Source organism: Nannobrachium achirus (genome assembly GCF_963921795.1).
Source record: "Nannobrachium achirus genome assembly, chromosome: 16".
Lineage (NCBI taxonomy): Eukaryota > Metazoa > Chordata > Actinopteri > Myctophiformes > Myctophidae > Nannobrachium > Nannobrachium achirus.
The window spans coordinates 44,397,679-44,413,140 of NC_137823.1; the positions used below are offsets into that span (position 1 = coordinate 44,397,679).

At 41.3% G+C, this 15,462-nt stretch overlaps 1 protein-coding gene across 1 annotated transcript in view; it reads right to left on the reverse strand.

Moving 5' to 3' along the window:
- Positions 1-9,899: 9,899 nt before the first annotated feature.
- syne1a (spectrin repeat containing, nuclear envelope 1a) overlaps positions 9,900-15,462 on the reverse strand; it is a gene marked incomplete at its 5' end in the record, with an annotated part of 197,608 nt that continues 192,045 nt past the window's right edge. The window contains 3 exons of the mRNA XM_080744962.1: positions 9,900-11,773; positions 14,184-14,245; positions 14,918-15,010. Coding sequence (XP_080601088.1) covers positions 11,488-11,773; positions 14,184-14,245; positions 14,918-15,010 — 441 coding nt within the window. The 3' untranslated portion in view covers positions 9,900-11,487. The remainder of the gene's footprint in view (positions 11,774-14,183; positions 14,246-14,917; positions 15,011-15,462) is intronic.

A 15,462-nucleotide genomic window follows, 5' to 3' on the forward strand; every position in this document is an offset into this window, starting at 1 on the left:
CTTTGGGTAATTTAATCCAATGTGCATGTTGTGTGGTGTGCGTGCGACGTGCGTGCGTGCATGCGTGCGTGCGTGTGTGATTTATTTATTTATCGCAAATGAGTTCACTATAGGCATCTACAAAGAACTTCCTATATACAGTAGGGAGTAGTGAAACAGTGGGTGCGTTTATATGCACATTCAGAATGGCATTCAGAATGAACTTATTCCGAATAGAGCTTCATACCCAAACGTTTACATGGGACCTGAATACAAGTATCCCTCATTCCACTGTCGTTTACATGACCAAAGGATTCATTCGGAATAGAACTTTGGGCATGCGCAAAGTAGGCCTACTTCAGGTCGGAGAAGGGGGGGGAGGGCAGTTCAGACACCAGTTCATTCCGAATGGAGCGTTTATATGACAAATGTATCCCGATTGAAACAGTATAAACCACCTCTTCAGACCAGAATGAAAATTCATTCGGGTTTGACCGGAATGGCCATTCCTAAACGTTTATATGAGCATTTCTATTCTGAATGAGCAGTCATTCCGAATATAAGTGGAATACATCTGTGCATATAAACGCACCCATAGACTTGTGAGTGAGTGATTTCAGACAGAGCCCAAGACTTGCACACTTTGATTGTTTTCCTGTATTTCAGTGGTTTTCAAGCCTTATCATATAAAAGTCCATTATTTATTCTGCATTAGAGCCACAGACCACCGTTTGATTGAGATCTTTTTGCCTCTCAGACCCAAAACTTAATGTGGGCACATAGGAGAGATAACAGGAAAACAGTGATCTAACTGTACTTCTTGTAGATTTGGTTTCATTTTACACTCTCAAGAGTTTGAGGGCACATTCAAACCAGGATGTTTTACTGCGATTAAAACTAATCCTGGAGCGTATTGTCGGAAAGTGTGCTTTGTTTGGGCTGGTGCTCTGTTGCGAATCAAACAAATTAATTCTAATCCATAAGTGGGATCGAATCCCACTTATCGCACTTTTTATTTTTCTTCCCGTTTGGTAAGAACAGACTGCGATGAGTGGGATTCGATCACGAGGTGCTGGGATTGCTGGGCTAATGTTAATGTCTATAAGGTCTATGAGGGAGGGTCCATTTGGTCACCAACTCTCTGTCATTTAGCTTGGACCACCTGGAACACCCTCAAGGACCACAGGGGGTCCCCGGCCGGACCACTGGTTGAGAATCACTGCTGCATCTGTATGATGTGGGAGCCCGCCCCTTTAGGAGACAACAGGCACACGACAAGTTTTTGATCTAGTGGTGAGGCATGGGACTGGATCTTTATATATTAAGGATCTTTGGTCCGTTTTATTTGTCTACGTTTGTTCATTGCTATTTATGCCAAAATGGGTGACCTGCTTGAACTCATCGTCATGAATCAAAAGGCAGTCACTGGGATTTCGACAGGTCACCTCAATTAAAACTTTTCATTACCGGTATATTAAAAAATAATTCCCCACAGAAAGGCAAAACTACAAGTTGCACAATGTTAAAGTTATAGTGTGTAATGTTTTCAATGAAAATAATCATCATAATTTATTTTTGGACAACTTGTATAAACACAGTGTTATCATGAGGCTCATGACATGAGGCTCTACCGCCAACACACACCAACATGACGCGGGCACCAGAAATGTTCTGAAAATGTGTTCATGTAGGCTACTGTATGTATTTACAGTTCATATAAATTGTGTGCTTAAATAGCCTTGGCGCTAGGACCACACCAGCTGAATTCTGGTAATCGAAGTCGTAACAGAGTGAGTCCACTTATCCATAAAACATGCATTATCTTGTATCAAATCTCATGTGACTTTTAGTTTGCCATTCATTCTGCGCAAGCAGCCTATTATGAATTTACTACATTTACCTTATGGTCAAGTTAAACATTGCATTGTGCACCAATCATTTACATAGACTACATTTAATTAATTATTTTTACTTTACCAAACATTCTTTGCCATGTGATATGGTCCACAACACAAAGTCCAGAATAAAGGTTTACTATAAGTTGTTTCCAAGTTTGTACCTGGCTCTAATCTTTCACTGAAGAGCATGCAAGACAATGGACAAAATGCACTGGTAAGATATATTAACTCCCAAAGCAGAGGCTGGGAGTGCAACCAGCTGGCTCTAATGTTTCACAGAAGACCCTGCAAGACAAACAATGGACCAACAACTAAACACATTTGTTCTGTGCTAAGATAAATGCCTCTCATCGCTTTTAAAAAACACTGGTTCGGGTTATATAGTAAATACCATAGTCATCCATAGTGAGATATGCTATATAGACGAAAAAGCTGTTTTAAGTACAGTTGCTACTCGGGTCTGTTTTACTGAGAATAGGGTTCTTTGTTCCCCACTTCCCAGGTTAACATGGAACCTGGGGAACATAGGTACGGCCCCTTCAAGTGAATATAGTCTGTAATTTCTTTTTTGGTCAAATATGTTTTATTAAGAACAGATTATGAAATGTTATATTTGTATACATTCTTAGTTTTTAGTTTTTCAGTACAACAAAATCCAAAGAAAAAGAACAACTACAAAGACAAAAGGAAAAATACGGCCAAATACATATAATTTGTGGGGTCCTTGAAGTTTGAGAACCAATGATATAGCTACATAGGTTTTTCAGAAAACTGAGGATTTAGAAGACATTTTGTAGAATCAGACTCAGATTTTAATGGGTAAAAAAAATAAGTCATGTGACTTGTTTCCATCGTGGTCCTTGGTCTGAGACAAACAAGAACATTAGTTCCTGTGGTTGAGAAATAATGATGTCACTATATCCATCACTATGAGCTTAGGGGGCATTGCTACTAATTATTATCTTCGAAGATTACATCTTGACTTGAATTATTTTGGCAGCTGCTGTCATATAGGACAACACAAATCATTGTTAGTGCTGGGACTTGAACCTCCAGCTTCTTGTCCTCAAGACAGTTCTATCCATCGAGCTGCGATGACACAGAAGTTCTCAAGCAGACATCTATCTGAAAACATGTAGTGCCAGGAGCTCCTGTAAGAAAGATTTGTATTAAAAGATAAAAAAAATGTAAGCTGTTGGAGACAAATAGTCAAGCTGGGGAATCCAACCCGTAACCCCCTGCTCCCCAGGTGTGCTCATTAACACTTGAGCCACTGTGCTTAGTGATTGACTGATTGAAGACTTTATTAGAAGTTTGCATAGGAAAAGGTACGGTTTCATGACTGTACAGTTCACTGGTACAAGGTCATGTTCCAAATTCCAAATGGATAATGACAGAAAAGCCAGAGGATTGTTTCCATTGTGGGTCATAAACATTCAAACATCTAGACAACAAATGGTAGAGAAATATTATAAAATACAAAATAATTACTCAAAAGCACCTGTTGTTCTTTAGGTTGGAGATGGTGTAGTGGTCTAAAGATCAGTTTTAAGGTGTAGGGGTTCTGTGTTGAAATCCCAGTCACCCTACTAATTGCTGCTCTATTACTTGGATCTTTCCAAGGTTAAAATACAAGATAATTAGTTTAAAGCACCAATTTGCATTCACAGTGAGAGATGGCATAATGGTCTAGTGCTTCCATATTCAAATCCCACTCTACCTACAGTCCATCTCTGGTGTACATTTACCTTTTTATGGCTAAAATTGTCTCAATTTTCTCATCTTCTTCCAGTGCTCTCAAGGCATGAATGTCAGAATTTTGTCAGAATTTCTTTCTGTATAATGTTTGTTGGACAGAGTTCCTTCTGATATAACCCCCCACCTTTAGCTCTCAGGAAACAGGGGGAGGGACACCCCTCCACAATGGTCCTCCGTGTACCTTGGGCATGGGACTTGAACCTGTCTGAAACCTGCCTGTAACAGGGACAATCGTCCAAGCGACCATACCATTGAGCCAAGGCACCTTTGGGCCCTTAGCAGGTATCTCCTGGTTCTTTTGAGTTTGCTCTTGTATTTTAGCCTTGAAAATATCAAAGTTCACAAGCAATGAAGTGTAGGAGGACTGGGATTTGATCATGTCATTTCTGTATTGAGTCAGAGCTTTAAACCACTACACCATCTCTAGGAGCAGGCATTTTCTGGTGATTTTGACTACTTCTTTTGTATTTTAACCTTGAAAAGGTACATGTAACACAGCAATGATCTGCTTGAGAACCAGGATTTGAACATAAACTCTGATCTTTAAACCACATCTCATTTAGAGTAAAAGCTTTTGACTAATTCTTTAGTATTTTAACCTTGAAAGACATGTTAAAGTAACACAGTAATGTAGGAGAAGGGAGATTTGAACTTGTAATCTCCACACTACGAGTCAAATCTTTAGACCACTACACCATCACTCACTACAGGTGTGTTCTGGTGCTTTTGAGTAATGTTTTGGTATTTTAGCCTTGGAAAGGTCCAAGTAATACAGCAACATAGGAGGACTGATTTGAACCTGGCTGGAACCTCAGCACCGAGCGGCGGATCTTTATACCACTAGAGTTCAGTAGACCATCTCAGTCCTCCTATATTGCTGTATTACTTGTACCTTTCCAAGGCTAAAATACCAAAACATTACTCAAAAGCACCCGGAATACATCTGCAGTCAGTGATGGTGTAGTGGTCTAAAGATTTAACTCATAGTGTGGAGGTTCCATGTTCAGATCTCACCTTTCCTACTTTGCGGTGTTTCTTTAACATTTCTTTCAAGGTTAAAATACTAAAGAATTAGTCAAAAGCATTTGCTCTAAATGAGATATGGTCTAGTGGTCTAAAGATCAGACTCAGTTCAGAGTTTATGTTCAAATCCTGGTTCTCATGCAGATCATTGCTGTGTTACATGTACCTTTTCAAGGTTAAAATACAAAAAATCACCAGAAAATTCCTGCTCCTAGAGATGGTGTAGTGGTTTAAACATCCGACCTGCAATACAGAAGTCACATGTTCAAGTCCCAGTCCTCCTACACTTCATTGCTTGTGAACTTTGATATTTTCAAGGCTAAAATACAAGAGCAAACTCAAAAGAACCAGGAGATACCTGCTGAGGGCCCAAAGGTGCCTTGGCTCAATGGTATGGTCGCTTGGATGGTTGTCCCTGTTACAGGCAGGTTTCAGACAAGTTCAAGTCCCATGCCCAAGGTACACGGAGGACCACTGTGAGGGGTGTCCCTCCCCCTGTTTCCTGAGAGCTAAAGGTGGGGCGTTATATCTGAAAGACCTCTGTCCAACTGAAATTTTACAGAAGAAAATCCGACCTACATGCCTCGAGAGCACTGGAAGAAATTGAGAAAATTTAGACAATTTTAGCCTAAAAAAGGTCAACATACTCTAGAGATAGACTGTAAGTTGAGTGGGATTTGAACACGGCACCTTTTAACTGAGAGTCCAAGTATTAGACCATTACACCATCTCTTTCTGTAAATATGTGCTGATGCTTTTGAGCTGATGCTTTTGAGTCTTTATTTTGTATTTTAACCTTGAAAAGATCCAAGTAATAGAGCAGCAATTAGTAGGGGGAGTGGGATTTGAACACGGAACCTCTGCACCTTAAATCTGATCTTTAGACCACTACACCATCTCCAACCTAAAATACAACTGGTGCTTTTGTATTTGAACCTTGAAAAGGTCCAAGTAAAACAAAAGTGTGGCAGGACTGAGATTTGAACATGCTACCTCTGATCTAAGAGACCACTCATCAGTCCACTAGACCATATGCAGGGTTGGCAACATTGGAATGTCAGAATCAACAAGATTTCAATTTCTATATATATTTTTTCAAGGGGGTAGGGAGGAGATTCTCTAAAGGGGATCTGAGGGTCCTCCCCCAATAACTTAATCCTAACGTATATATATATTTTTTTTCCTGTGTTTTATTGAATTTTATACTAACGATTCACTCTGCAACTCCTTGCAACAAAACTGTTCTAAGGTCAACCGCACCAAAGCAGCTCTTTGCAATTGCCATAATGGTTCCATGATGTTGCAAGGCCAATCATTGGTGTTAGGGCATAACATTGAAGCTTAGCCTGTTGTCCGGGATAACTAATACATATTTAAACGTAGCCTACTGGCTTGTGGTTTCACCTCTACTGTGATGCTCCTAGCAGCTTTGTGCTGTGCAGACTATGGTCTGACTTGGACCTCATTTGCATGAGTTTTTTTTCCTCTGGGTGTTTCGCCTTGATGGGACTCACTTTTCTCTGGGTGTTTCGCCTTGATGGGACTCAGTTTTCTCCGGGTGTTTCGCCTTGATGGGACTCACCTTTTTCCAGGTGTTTCGCCTTGATGGGACTCACTTTTTTTCAGGTGTTTCGCCTTGATTTTGGGACTCACTTTTTTGGGGATTTTGGGAATCACTCTTCTCCGGGTGTTTCGTCTTGATGGGACTCACTTTTTTCCAGGCGTTTCGCCTTGATTTTGGGACTCATGTTTTTGGAGATTTTGGGACTCACTTTTCTCCGGGTGTTTCACCTTGATGGGGACTCACTTTTCTCTGGGTGTTTCGCCTTGATGGGACTCACTTTTCTGCGGGTGTTTCGTCTTGATGGGGCTCACCTTTTTCCAGGTGTTTCGCCTTGATTTTGGGACTCACTTTTTGGGGGATTTTGGGACTCACTTTTCTACGGGTGTTTCGCCTTGATGGGACTCACTTTTTTTCAGGTGTTTCGCCTTGATTTTGGGACTCACTGTTTTGGGGATTTTGGGAATCACTTTTCTCCGGGTGTTTCGTCTTGATGGGACTCACTTTTTTCCAGGCGTTTCGCCTTGATTTTGGGACTCATGTTTTTGGAGATTTTGGGACTCACTTTTCTCCGGGTGTTTCACCTTGATGGGGACTCACTTTTCTCTGGGGTTTCGCCTTGATGGGACTCACTTTTCTGCGGGTGTTTCGTCTTGATGGGGTTCACCTTTTTCCAGGTGTTTCGCCTTGATTTTGGGACTCACTTTTTGGGGGATTTTGGGACTCACTTTTCTACGGGTGTTTCGCCTTGATGGGACTCACTTTTTTCCAGGTGTTTCACCTTGATTTTGGGACTCACTTTTTGGGGATTTTGGGGGATTTTTGGACTCACTTTTCTCTGGGTGTTTCGCCTTGATGGGACTCACTTTTTTCCAGGTTTTTCGCCTTGATTTTGGGACTCACTATTTTGGTCGTGCAGCTGCTGCAGTGCACGGAACTCCACAACGGGGGTTCCCAAAACTTCTTAACAGAAATATAATATTTCCCTGTGTTCTGTTAAATTCCTTTGTTTGATACATGTTTGATACTTTTATCAGGCTTGCTTTACTAGCGTGGGTACAATTTCAGCCTTAAAATGCCAAATGGTGTACAGATTGCCCCTTCTTTGTATATACTTGCTGTTTGTATTGACTTAGCCTACTGTATTTTGTTCTTTCATTTTTTTATTTTTTTTTACTGACTATATCTACTGCATAGTACTGTGTTCTATTCGTCTGTCATTCAATGTTATATGAGATACTTAAATAGTTTCCTGTGGAAATAAGCTTAGTCTTTTCTAGGATCTCCTTTTAGTAGACCGTGTACCAGTGAACTGTACCATCATGAAACTGTACCTTTTCCTATGCAAACTTCTAATAAAGTCTTCAATCAATCAATCAAAGATTTGATGACTGAAGCAAATCACAGCGAGGTCATCTCACAATGCTTTTTGAACTGGTTTTGAAGTTATACTGCTGGAAATCAGTCTTTAAAGTAAGATCTTCAATTGGGCTTGAACCCACAATCTCTATATCATTAACTCAGTATCCTAACGCATTAAGTTACTTGCTGCTTGAAATAAAATAGTATTTTTTCTTATTAGACAAACAACAAACAACGTTACAAAAGAAAAAAGAAAAGAAGATCTTTAATAGCATATTTGTTCTTGTTTGTTGTTGCTTATCTAGATGTTTGAATGTTTTGGAACTGCAATAGAAACAGGACTCTACCTTTTGTCTTATTATCCAGCTAAAATACTAAAAACCTCAGTGACTCACTGGTCTAAAAATCTTCCTGAAGCACAGAAGGTTATAAGTTCAATTCCTGCCTTACATTTTGACAGGAATGCAATTTTGGTTGCCGTTTTAAATAACAATCTGTATAAATCTACATCTCTTCCCATGGCCCACACTTCTTTTAAGTTATTCTTCTGGTATTTATTCTGCAAAGGAAAGTTTCCCCATAAAGAACACAGAGGGGTTTGAACAACCACCCTCTGGATCGTATGTACAGTACCTCAACCTATTGAGCTATCTCCTAATAAAACCAGTAAGACTCCCTAATCGGGAGATAAGCGACCGTAGGTGGCTTATCTCCACAAATAGGGCAAAAATGTGTTTTTCCCAAATCTTCCTTATCCATGTTGATGACATGAGTGTAGAAATGCTGTGTAGTGATATTCGTGATTTTAGGGCAAAAACTGTAGGAGCAGTGTCCAAAAATGTGTTTTAAAAATCGGCCTGAAGGTGGCGCTAGAATAGGGCCATGTGAGAAATGAGGGGTGGGGTCTCCGCGTTGCCTTGGCGGACGGATCGGGTCAACGGGTGCGGAGATATAAGCAGGGAAAAAGTGTGACGTGTGACGTGTGAGCACAGGCTCCGGGGGTCCTTGGAGGTTGTAGTTTGGCAGTCAAGGAGTGTGTGTGCAAAATTTGGCATGGATGGAGGCAACGGTTGTGGAGATATGAGCAGGGCAAAAGTGTGACTCACTGACAGACAGCCTGGGGAGGTTTTGGTAGTAAATGCGACCTACGGTCGCAATCACAATTCATTTTGTTTACCTATCAATAATTTATCTCTTGAAAAAAGATGGCAGTGACTGGATTTGATCATTAGAACACTACACCATCAACTGAGCCACTTGAACATGTCTCTCTACTGTTGAGGCATTTATATGTACTGTATGTCAGCCTTCAGTTTCTGACATTCTGGATTCTGACAGTACAATGTCAGTGATGCGTCTCTCCAGGTTCAGGTCGTTACTGCAGCACACAGTGTCGGTGTTCCAGCGTGCAGATGATACACTTGGAGGCTCATACATCAGTAGTGCGTCGGTCCTGGAGGCCCAGTCACTCAGTGATGTTCCTGAGTGTCTGTGAGTTGACAGTTGAAGTCACTTGCATAGATGGCAGGTGCAGGTACGGATGGGAGTGATGATGCAGTCAGCACTCAGCACTGATGTGGTGACTTGAGGACGTTGACAAGTGTCTTTTCCTCGATTTTGGTGACCAGCATGCAATGATGGAGATTGACTATGGCTTTCCAGCAAATGTCAGACCTAACAAAGGTTGCCATTCCGTGCTGCTTGCTGTGGATGGACCCAGCAAGGAGGAACCTACGCGGCTTAAGATTGTGTCATCAGATATACTCAGTGAGGTGTTGCTGAAGCTCAAGCTTGACAGTGGAGAGGTCATCGATGTTGAGCTAGCTGTGAAGGGGAAGTTCCGTGCCTTGGTCTTTACCTTGGTCGGCCAGCTTGACGATAGTGTGGCGACATTCGTTTTGCAACATGGTCTTGCACCAACTCTTGCTACTTGTGGGGAAGGCCTCATAGATAGAGACTGTTGTCGCCTTCCCCTCGCTCACGGTAGCCCCGGATGGCTGTATGTATGCAGCAACGCCACTCAATATACGCCACATCGCCGCCAACTAGATATCACCTCAGGTTACAAAGGATCACATGCACTTCTCAACACAACTGATACAAATACCCTCTCCAGCTAACATGCATTAAAAAGTAGCATACTATTATGCCATCAAAGAATACTACTTTGAGTAAGTACCATACTATTATGCCATCAAAGAATACTACTTTGAGTATTGCTGTGAATATTATTTAATTTCTCATAAAGGAGACGATGACATGTATATTTGATATTTTATTATATGCAAAGAGAGTATTCTTCATGAATGTTAGCGTTAGCAAACTGTACATACATAAATAACCATTTTCATATTTCATTATTTTTTTACAGAGTATATTTGAACAACGCTGTGATTCTGATCTCTGTCCATCACATAAGAATCAACTTCATTACAAAGCACACCATTTCATGTCATGTCCAGCTAACTCAACACTACGAGTGATTGTTTGGTTTTCTCAAAAGCAAGGGACTTTCAAGTGCATGCTCAAACCGAGGTAAAAAAATAACTGCTTATATTCAAAGGCATTTCAAACATTAATTTACAAATCAACTGAATCTGATAACAAGTGAGCATACATGATTCATTACTTTTGTAGATGCCCAAGATGATTAAATATTGAAATAAAAATAAAAATAATACTAGCGTTGGCTTTCGGGGAAAACAAGTGGGCCATCTCAGCCGGACGGCTTCAGTGCAGTACCTTCAACAGTGCTCAAGTCAGTGCTATAGGTTTCAGATTTAGCTGTATTCACATATGAAGAGATCCAAAATGCTAAATCCAACCCCATTTTGGAACAAAGAAAAAAAGTCAAAGCTTCATCATCCAATACCTCCAAAATATATACGAGTTGATTGGCAACTCAGTCAATCACTCATTTTGCCAAACAAGGACTTTGGTTACTAAACCTTCAAAGTACACAATCAGGGATTTTAATATTGTGCTATTCATTCATTTTTATAACAGCTGATGTGATGATTTTTCAAATGGCTGGATATGTCACTTTGGAGCAAAACTCTTCATATCTAGGGCTGTGATGGTATCATTTGCGTAGTCTACTACAGTCTAGGCATGATACGCCACTCCCTAAGTGGTGCCTTATGTTCATCTATTCTTTACTAACAATCTACCAACTGATTGAACACAAAATAAATAGTAGCAGCACTGAATTCGCGTGGACAAACAGCTCGGCTGACTTTGGCTCCCAACATACAGTATATAAATAGTGCTTTGTTTTTCATCAATGACACAATGTTTCATCAGAAACTTTCAATAGTAATGTACACATTTCTTCTTATTCTTTTTTTTTTTTTTTTTAGTTAGAAAGGATAAAAACATCACTGGGTGGGGTTGGGGGTTATCTCAGGAAAAGGTCCATTGACCCTGGAGATAGAAATTGGTTTTAAAGACGCAGGGGGAACTCTTCAGAAGAGTGCATTTCTTGTTAGTAGGGAAATCAGATGGCATCAGACACGAGTCTCGCCATCACCACCACTACATTCACTTACAAGTTAGTGTCCTTCCACGACGAGAGGAACGGAGTCTCTTGTCGTAGAGCCAGGTAGTGGGTGGGTGGGTGGGTGGGTGGGGGGGCAAGAGAGGGAACATTCATACGACTCAGTGGAGCCCTTGGCGAAGCAGCAGGTAGCTCAGTACAGTGGTTCTCAAAGTGGATTCCAGGGACTCTGTGGGTTCCTTTAGAGGGGTCCAAATTGACCCATAGAGGTCTGTAACTCTTACAGTATACAAATGGAACCAAATGGACCGTAACGGGTCCATTTGGTTCCATTTGTATACCGTCAGAGTTAAGGGAAGACCTTGAAATCTTAAAAGGTTTGAGAAACACTGGCTCGGTAAACTTGTCCCTCATATGGGCGGAGGTCCGTTGGTGTAGCGCAGCATGGGGTGGAAGGAGCGGGCAAAGTTGTTGGCGTGGTGGCAGCTATAGTCCTCCTCCGTCATGGGCACCAGGCAGGCCAGGCCGATCAGGAGCAGGAGCAGCAGCTGGACGGGAAGCGCGGCCCGGAGGACGCGCAGCAGGAAGGACTGGCCCTTCGACGGGGCCGAGGAGGAGGAGGAGGAGGAGGAGAGGCCGTCTGGGAGGTCAGAACGGGAGGAAGCGCAGCCAACGCCCCCTGACGATCTGCTCAGACTGCAGGGGAGACGGGGACAGGAGTTAAATCAAGCACACCCACACAACACAGAGCTGGGTCATATATCATTGGCAAATACTTTGTTTTAACCCAAGTTGGGTTTCAGATAAGTGGTGTTCGCCATGTAGGGCACTACAATGACTGACAGGATGTTTAGACAATGGCAGGAAAGTCAATTTGTTAGTGTGTTTTTTTTTCTTTCTTCGACGGACGGCCCAAACCCACAATCTGAATTAACACCAGTTATCTGTTGCTCTGTGTAGGTTAAAACAGAGGACATGAATCATTTGCCAATACCTTTTTGACTCAGTCTGGTAGGATAGAAAACGTTGGTATTCAAACACAGCAGGAAGGAGAGAGCTAGACATACGGAAATGCAACATGTACTGTATCCCTATATCCATCAAGTAAAACATAGTTACAATAAGAACATGGGAAAGTTGAAAGTAACAGAAACACCAGAATACTCCTGCACACACATACACATGCATACACAGAGCTGGACACACATACATACATGTACAGAGATACTGATACACAAACCAGAACAAACACCCACATACATATTAGTATCGGAACATAATGAACCGACTGCACTACTAGTTGGCTGCAGTGGTGTAAAGTAACTAAGTACCTAAGTACACAAGTAATGTACTTAGGTACACTTTTGAGGTTACTAGTTACTTTGCAGATATAAATAATATTATAAAACATACATAAACCACTTTAGCCCTATTTTATACCTAGGCTGTTTGAGAATAGCAGATCTACAAGCTCACAAGCTTGTAGATCTTCTATTTTAAAACATTTTGTACTTTTACTTTTGTTACTTTAAGTACACGCTTTCATACTTTTACTCAAGTACATTTTGAATTCAGGACTTTTACTTATTCTACATTCTACTTATTTCTACATTGCAGTATTGATACTTTCACTTAAGTAAAACATTCGAGCACTTTTTCCACCACTGACAACTAGTAAGCTGTTTTTCTTTCCTCGCTGAGGATGAAGATGCTCTGGCTCCAGAGTGGAGTGTGTGAGAGTTCAATGTCACATCTCATTCCAAGCTTAAAAAATAGAGGCGTGCCAAATGCCTCCCCAGAGACTCCCAGAGACTCCCATGTGGGAGCCGAGCAGAGGAGGCAGGAGAAGGAACACCATGTTCCCACTCTGACTCAACCTATCTGGGCTGAGACGGACCCCACAGGCCTGCACTGAAACCCTCCAAATGTACACGCTGTAACCAGACAAATTGACTCAGTCCTTCTACATTACCAATGACTGATGTGTGCAAGTACTATACCAGGAACATGGCCACAAGCTCTGTGTGTGTGTGTGTGTGTGTGTGTGTGTGTGTGTGTGTGTGTGTGTGTGTGTGTGTGCGTGTATGTGTGCGCACACACACGCACACATCACACTCGCGCATCTGCTTCTTCAGATGGCCCACGCAAGAAAACATTTTAATCTCCATGGCAACCCTGCCGTCTTTGGTAGATTTCAATTTCCGCAGCCTATTAGTATGAACTAAGGTTGGAATGCAATGCTCGCTGCGTCATACACATACAAAAAGGAAAGCAACAAACTAATTGCTTTGCGCCATACCACTGCTGGCATATGACTGCCATCAAACCAAGGTCACGACTCACCACATGATGTACCCGTACATGGTGTACTGGGTTATTAGATATCACAGACAGTGGTTTCAGAAATAATAGAGGGACAGAAGCAGAGTTGGCGAAAGGAAAACAATAAATGGACAGAGGGATGTAACACCCGAGATCTCACATTTTAAACTATACACACAATGAAACAGTGCAGAGAGATATGACACAAAAACGACATGACTAAAGGGAGACCAGAAAGAGTATTAGGATTCACATAGTGTCATCTAGTGGCAAAAGAGAGAACTACAGGGTTAATCTGAGAAAGGTGGGAAGCAAAAGAAGTGTATGATGAGCTTATAACACTTGACAGCGGCATTCGGAACAGCGAGGGAGAGCAGCAGGGCAATGGAAGCACAGAAATAAAACATTTCCTCTTAAAGGAGACGGGGAGCTGCCCGATACAGGCCATTCCCCACTCTTTTAATAGCTGGTAACATGGTCTCTAGATAAAGGAAGGATGATGGAACTTGATGTCAGGACGTTATCCAATTGCAAGAGATATAAAAATCAATCAGAACTACTATTATTCTTAGCATTGTGTCTCCTACTACAAGTGAAACATCATTTATATTTGTGTTTAGTTAGTTGATCGATAGTTCCTATAGTTGTGGTTGGGGTAAAACCCACTATGGGAAATGCAGATGCTGATGCTTTGTGAGTAAAGGGAATACTGAAAAGGCTGGGTTCCGCTGTGACTTTGGTTCCATAATCCTCCCTGTGGTTCTAGAGTCCAGGAGAGAGGTACCTGTGGCGCGGGCCGCTCTCAGGGAGTCGCTCTGCGTGGGCCTGACTACTTTTGCCCCGGGGCTGTACCAACGTAATGAGCAGGGAGGGGTAAAAGAAAGAAAGAATGTTTCAGTCCAGGGCAAATAAAGACAAAGCTTCAGATGAGAGGAAAACAAACAAACTAATAACATAAAGATAGCAGTAACTTCGGCTATAGAGAGAGAGGACATTATCAACCAAAGGGGCAGCAACATAATCAATGACGGTGACATACTGTCGGAACCAAGAAATCTGGCTTCTCAAACCTGACTGCTAAAAACAGTGAAGCAAATTACGTAATTAAAAGGACACAATATAAAGATTCAAGCATCATGTAAACTATCAATTAATCTATTAAATCATTTGGTCATCATTCTAGCAAACAGAAAAGCCAGTTTTTCTTGTACATTTTTTGGCTATGCAGATCAATATGGTGTGGGCAGCAAAAAACATTTCCAAAAAGGTGGTTGGGATAGCAAAATATCAGCTGGCATGTTGGCAAGCAACTGACAAGGGAAACCATGGGAAATCAACTTGCGTTGATCATAAAAACAAAGGGGTAGGGTGGGGTCTAGCACTATTACAGGGTCTACACATGCATTTGGGAAAGAGGGAGAACCATACATTGGTTGATAGTACATACTAACTTTCAAAGATGCTATATCAGAGACATTAACTACATAGCTCCCATGACAGTACAATGGAATACATTACCGATCGCCTGCGGCTTGGGTGTGCCCCTTCTGTCACTGGACTAGTTGATGAAGAGATGCTGGACTTGTTAACAGGGAGAGAAAGCCGGGACTCCTGCAACATAAACCCAGTAGAAAATGACAGTGTTGACTGAGGAGGAAATTACAGGTTTGTCTCGAAAAATGTGAATGTTGAGTAAAAAAGCATTGGAAGCAGCAGATGCCATAATATCCCAAATCATTACTGACTGGGACATTTTTAAATTGGACTTCAAGTAACTCTGACTTGACATTTCTGTTAGAAATCTTGGGTCTTGTGTAATATTGTAATATTTTGAGATATGGATTTTTGATTTTCATGAGCTGTATGCCATAAAAATCTAAATTAAAACAAAGAAAAAACAATTTTTAATATTTCACTGCATGCTCACCGTATCAAGAAGTATCTAGTACAGTATATGAAACAGAATTACAGAGAATAATTAACTTTTCCACATTTCTTTGAGACACACCTATATATTTAACAGGAAAGTTCACAACAGTCACCTCATCCAAAGAAACCTACTT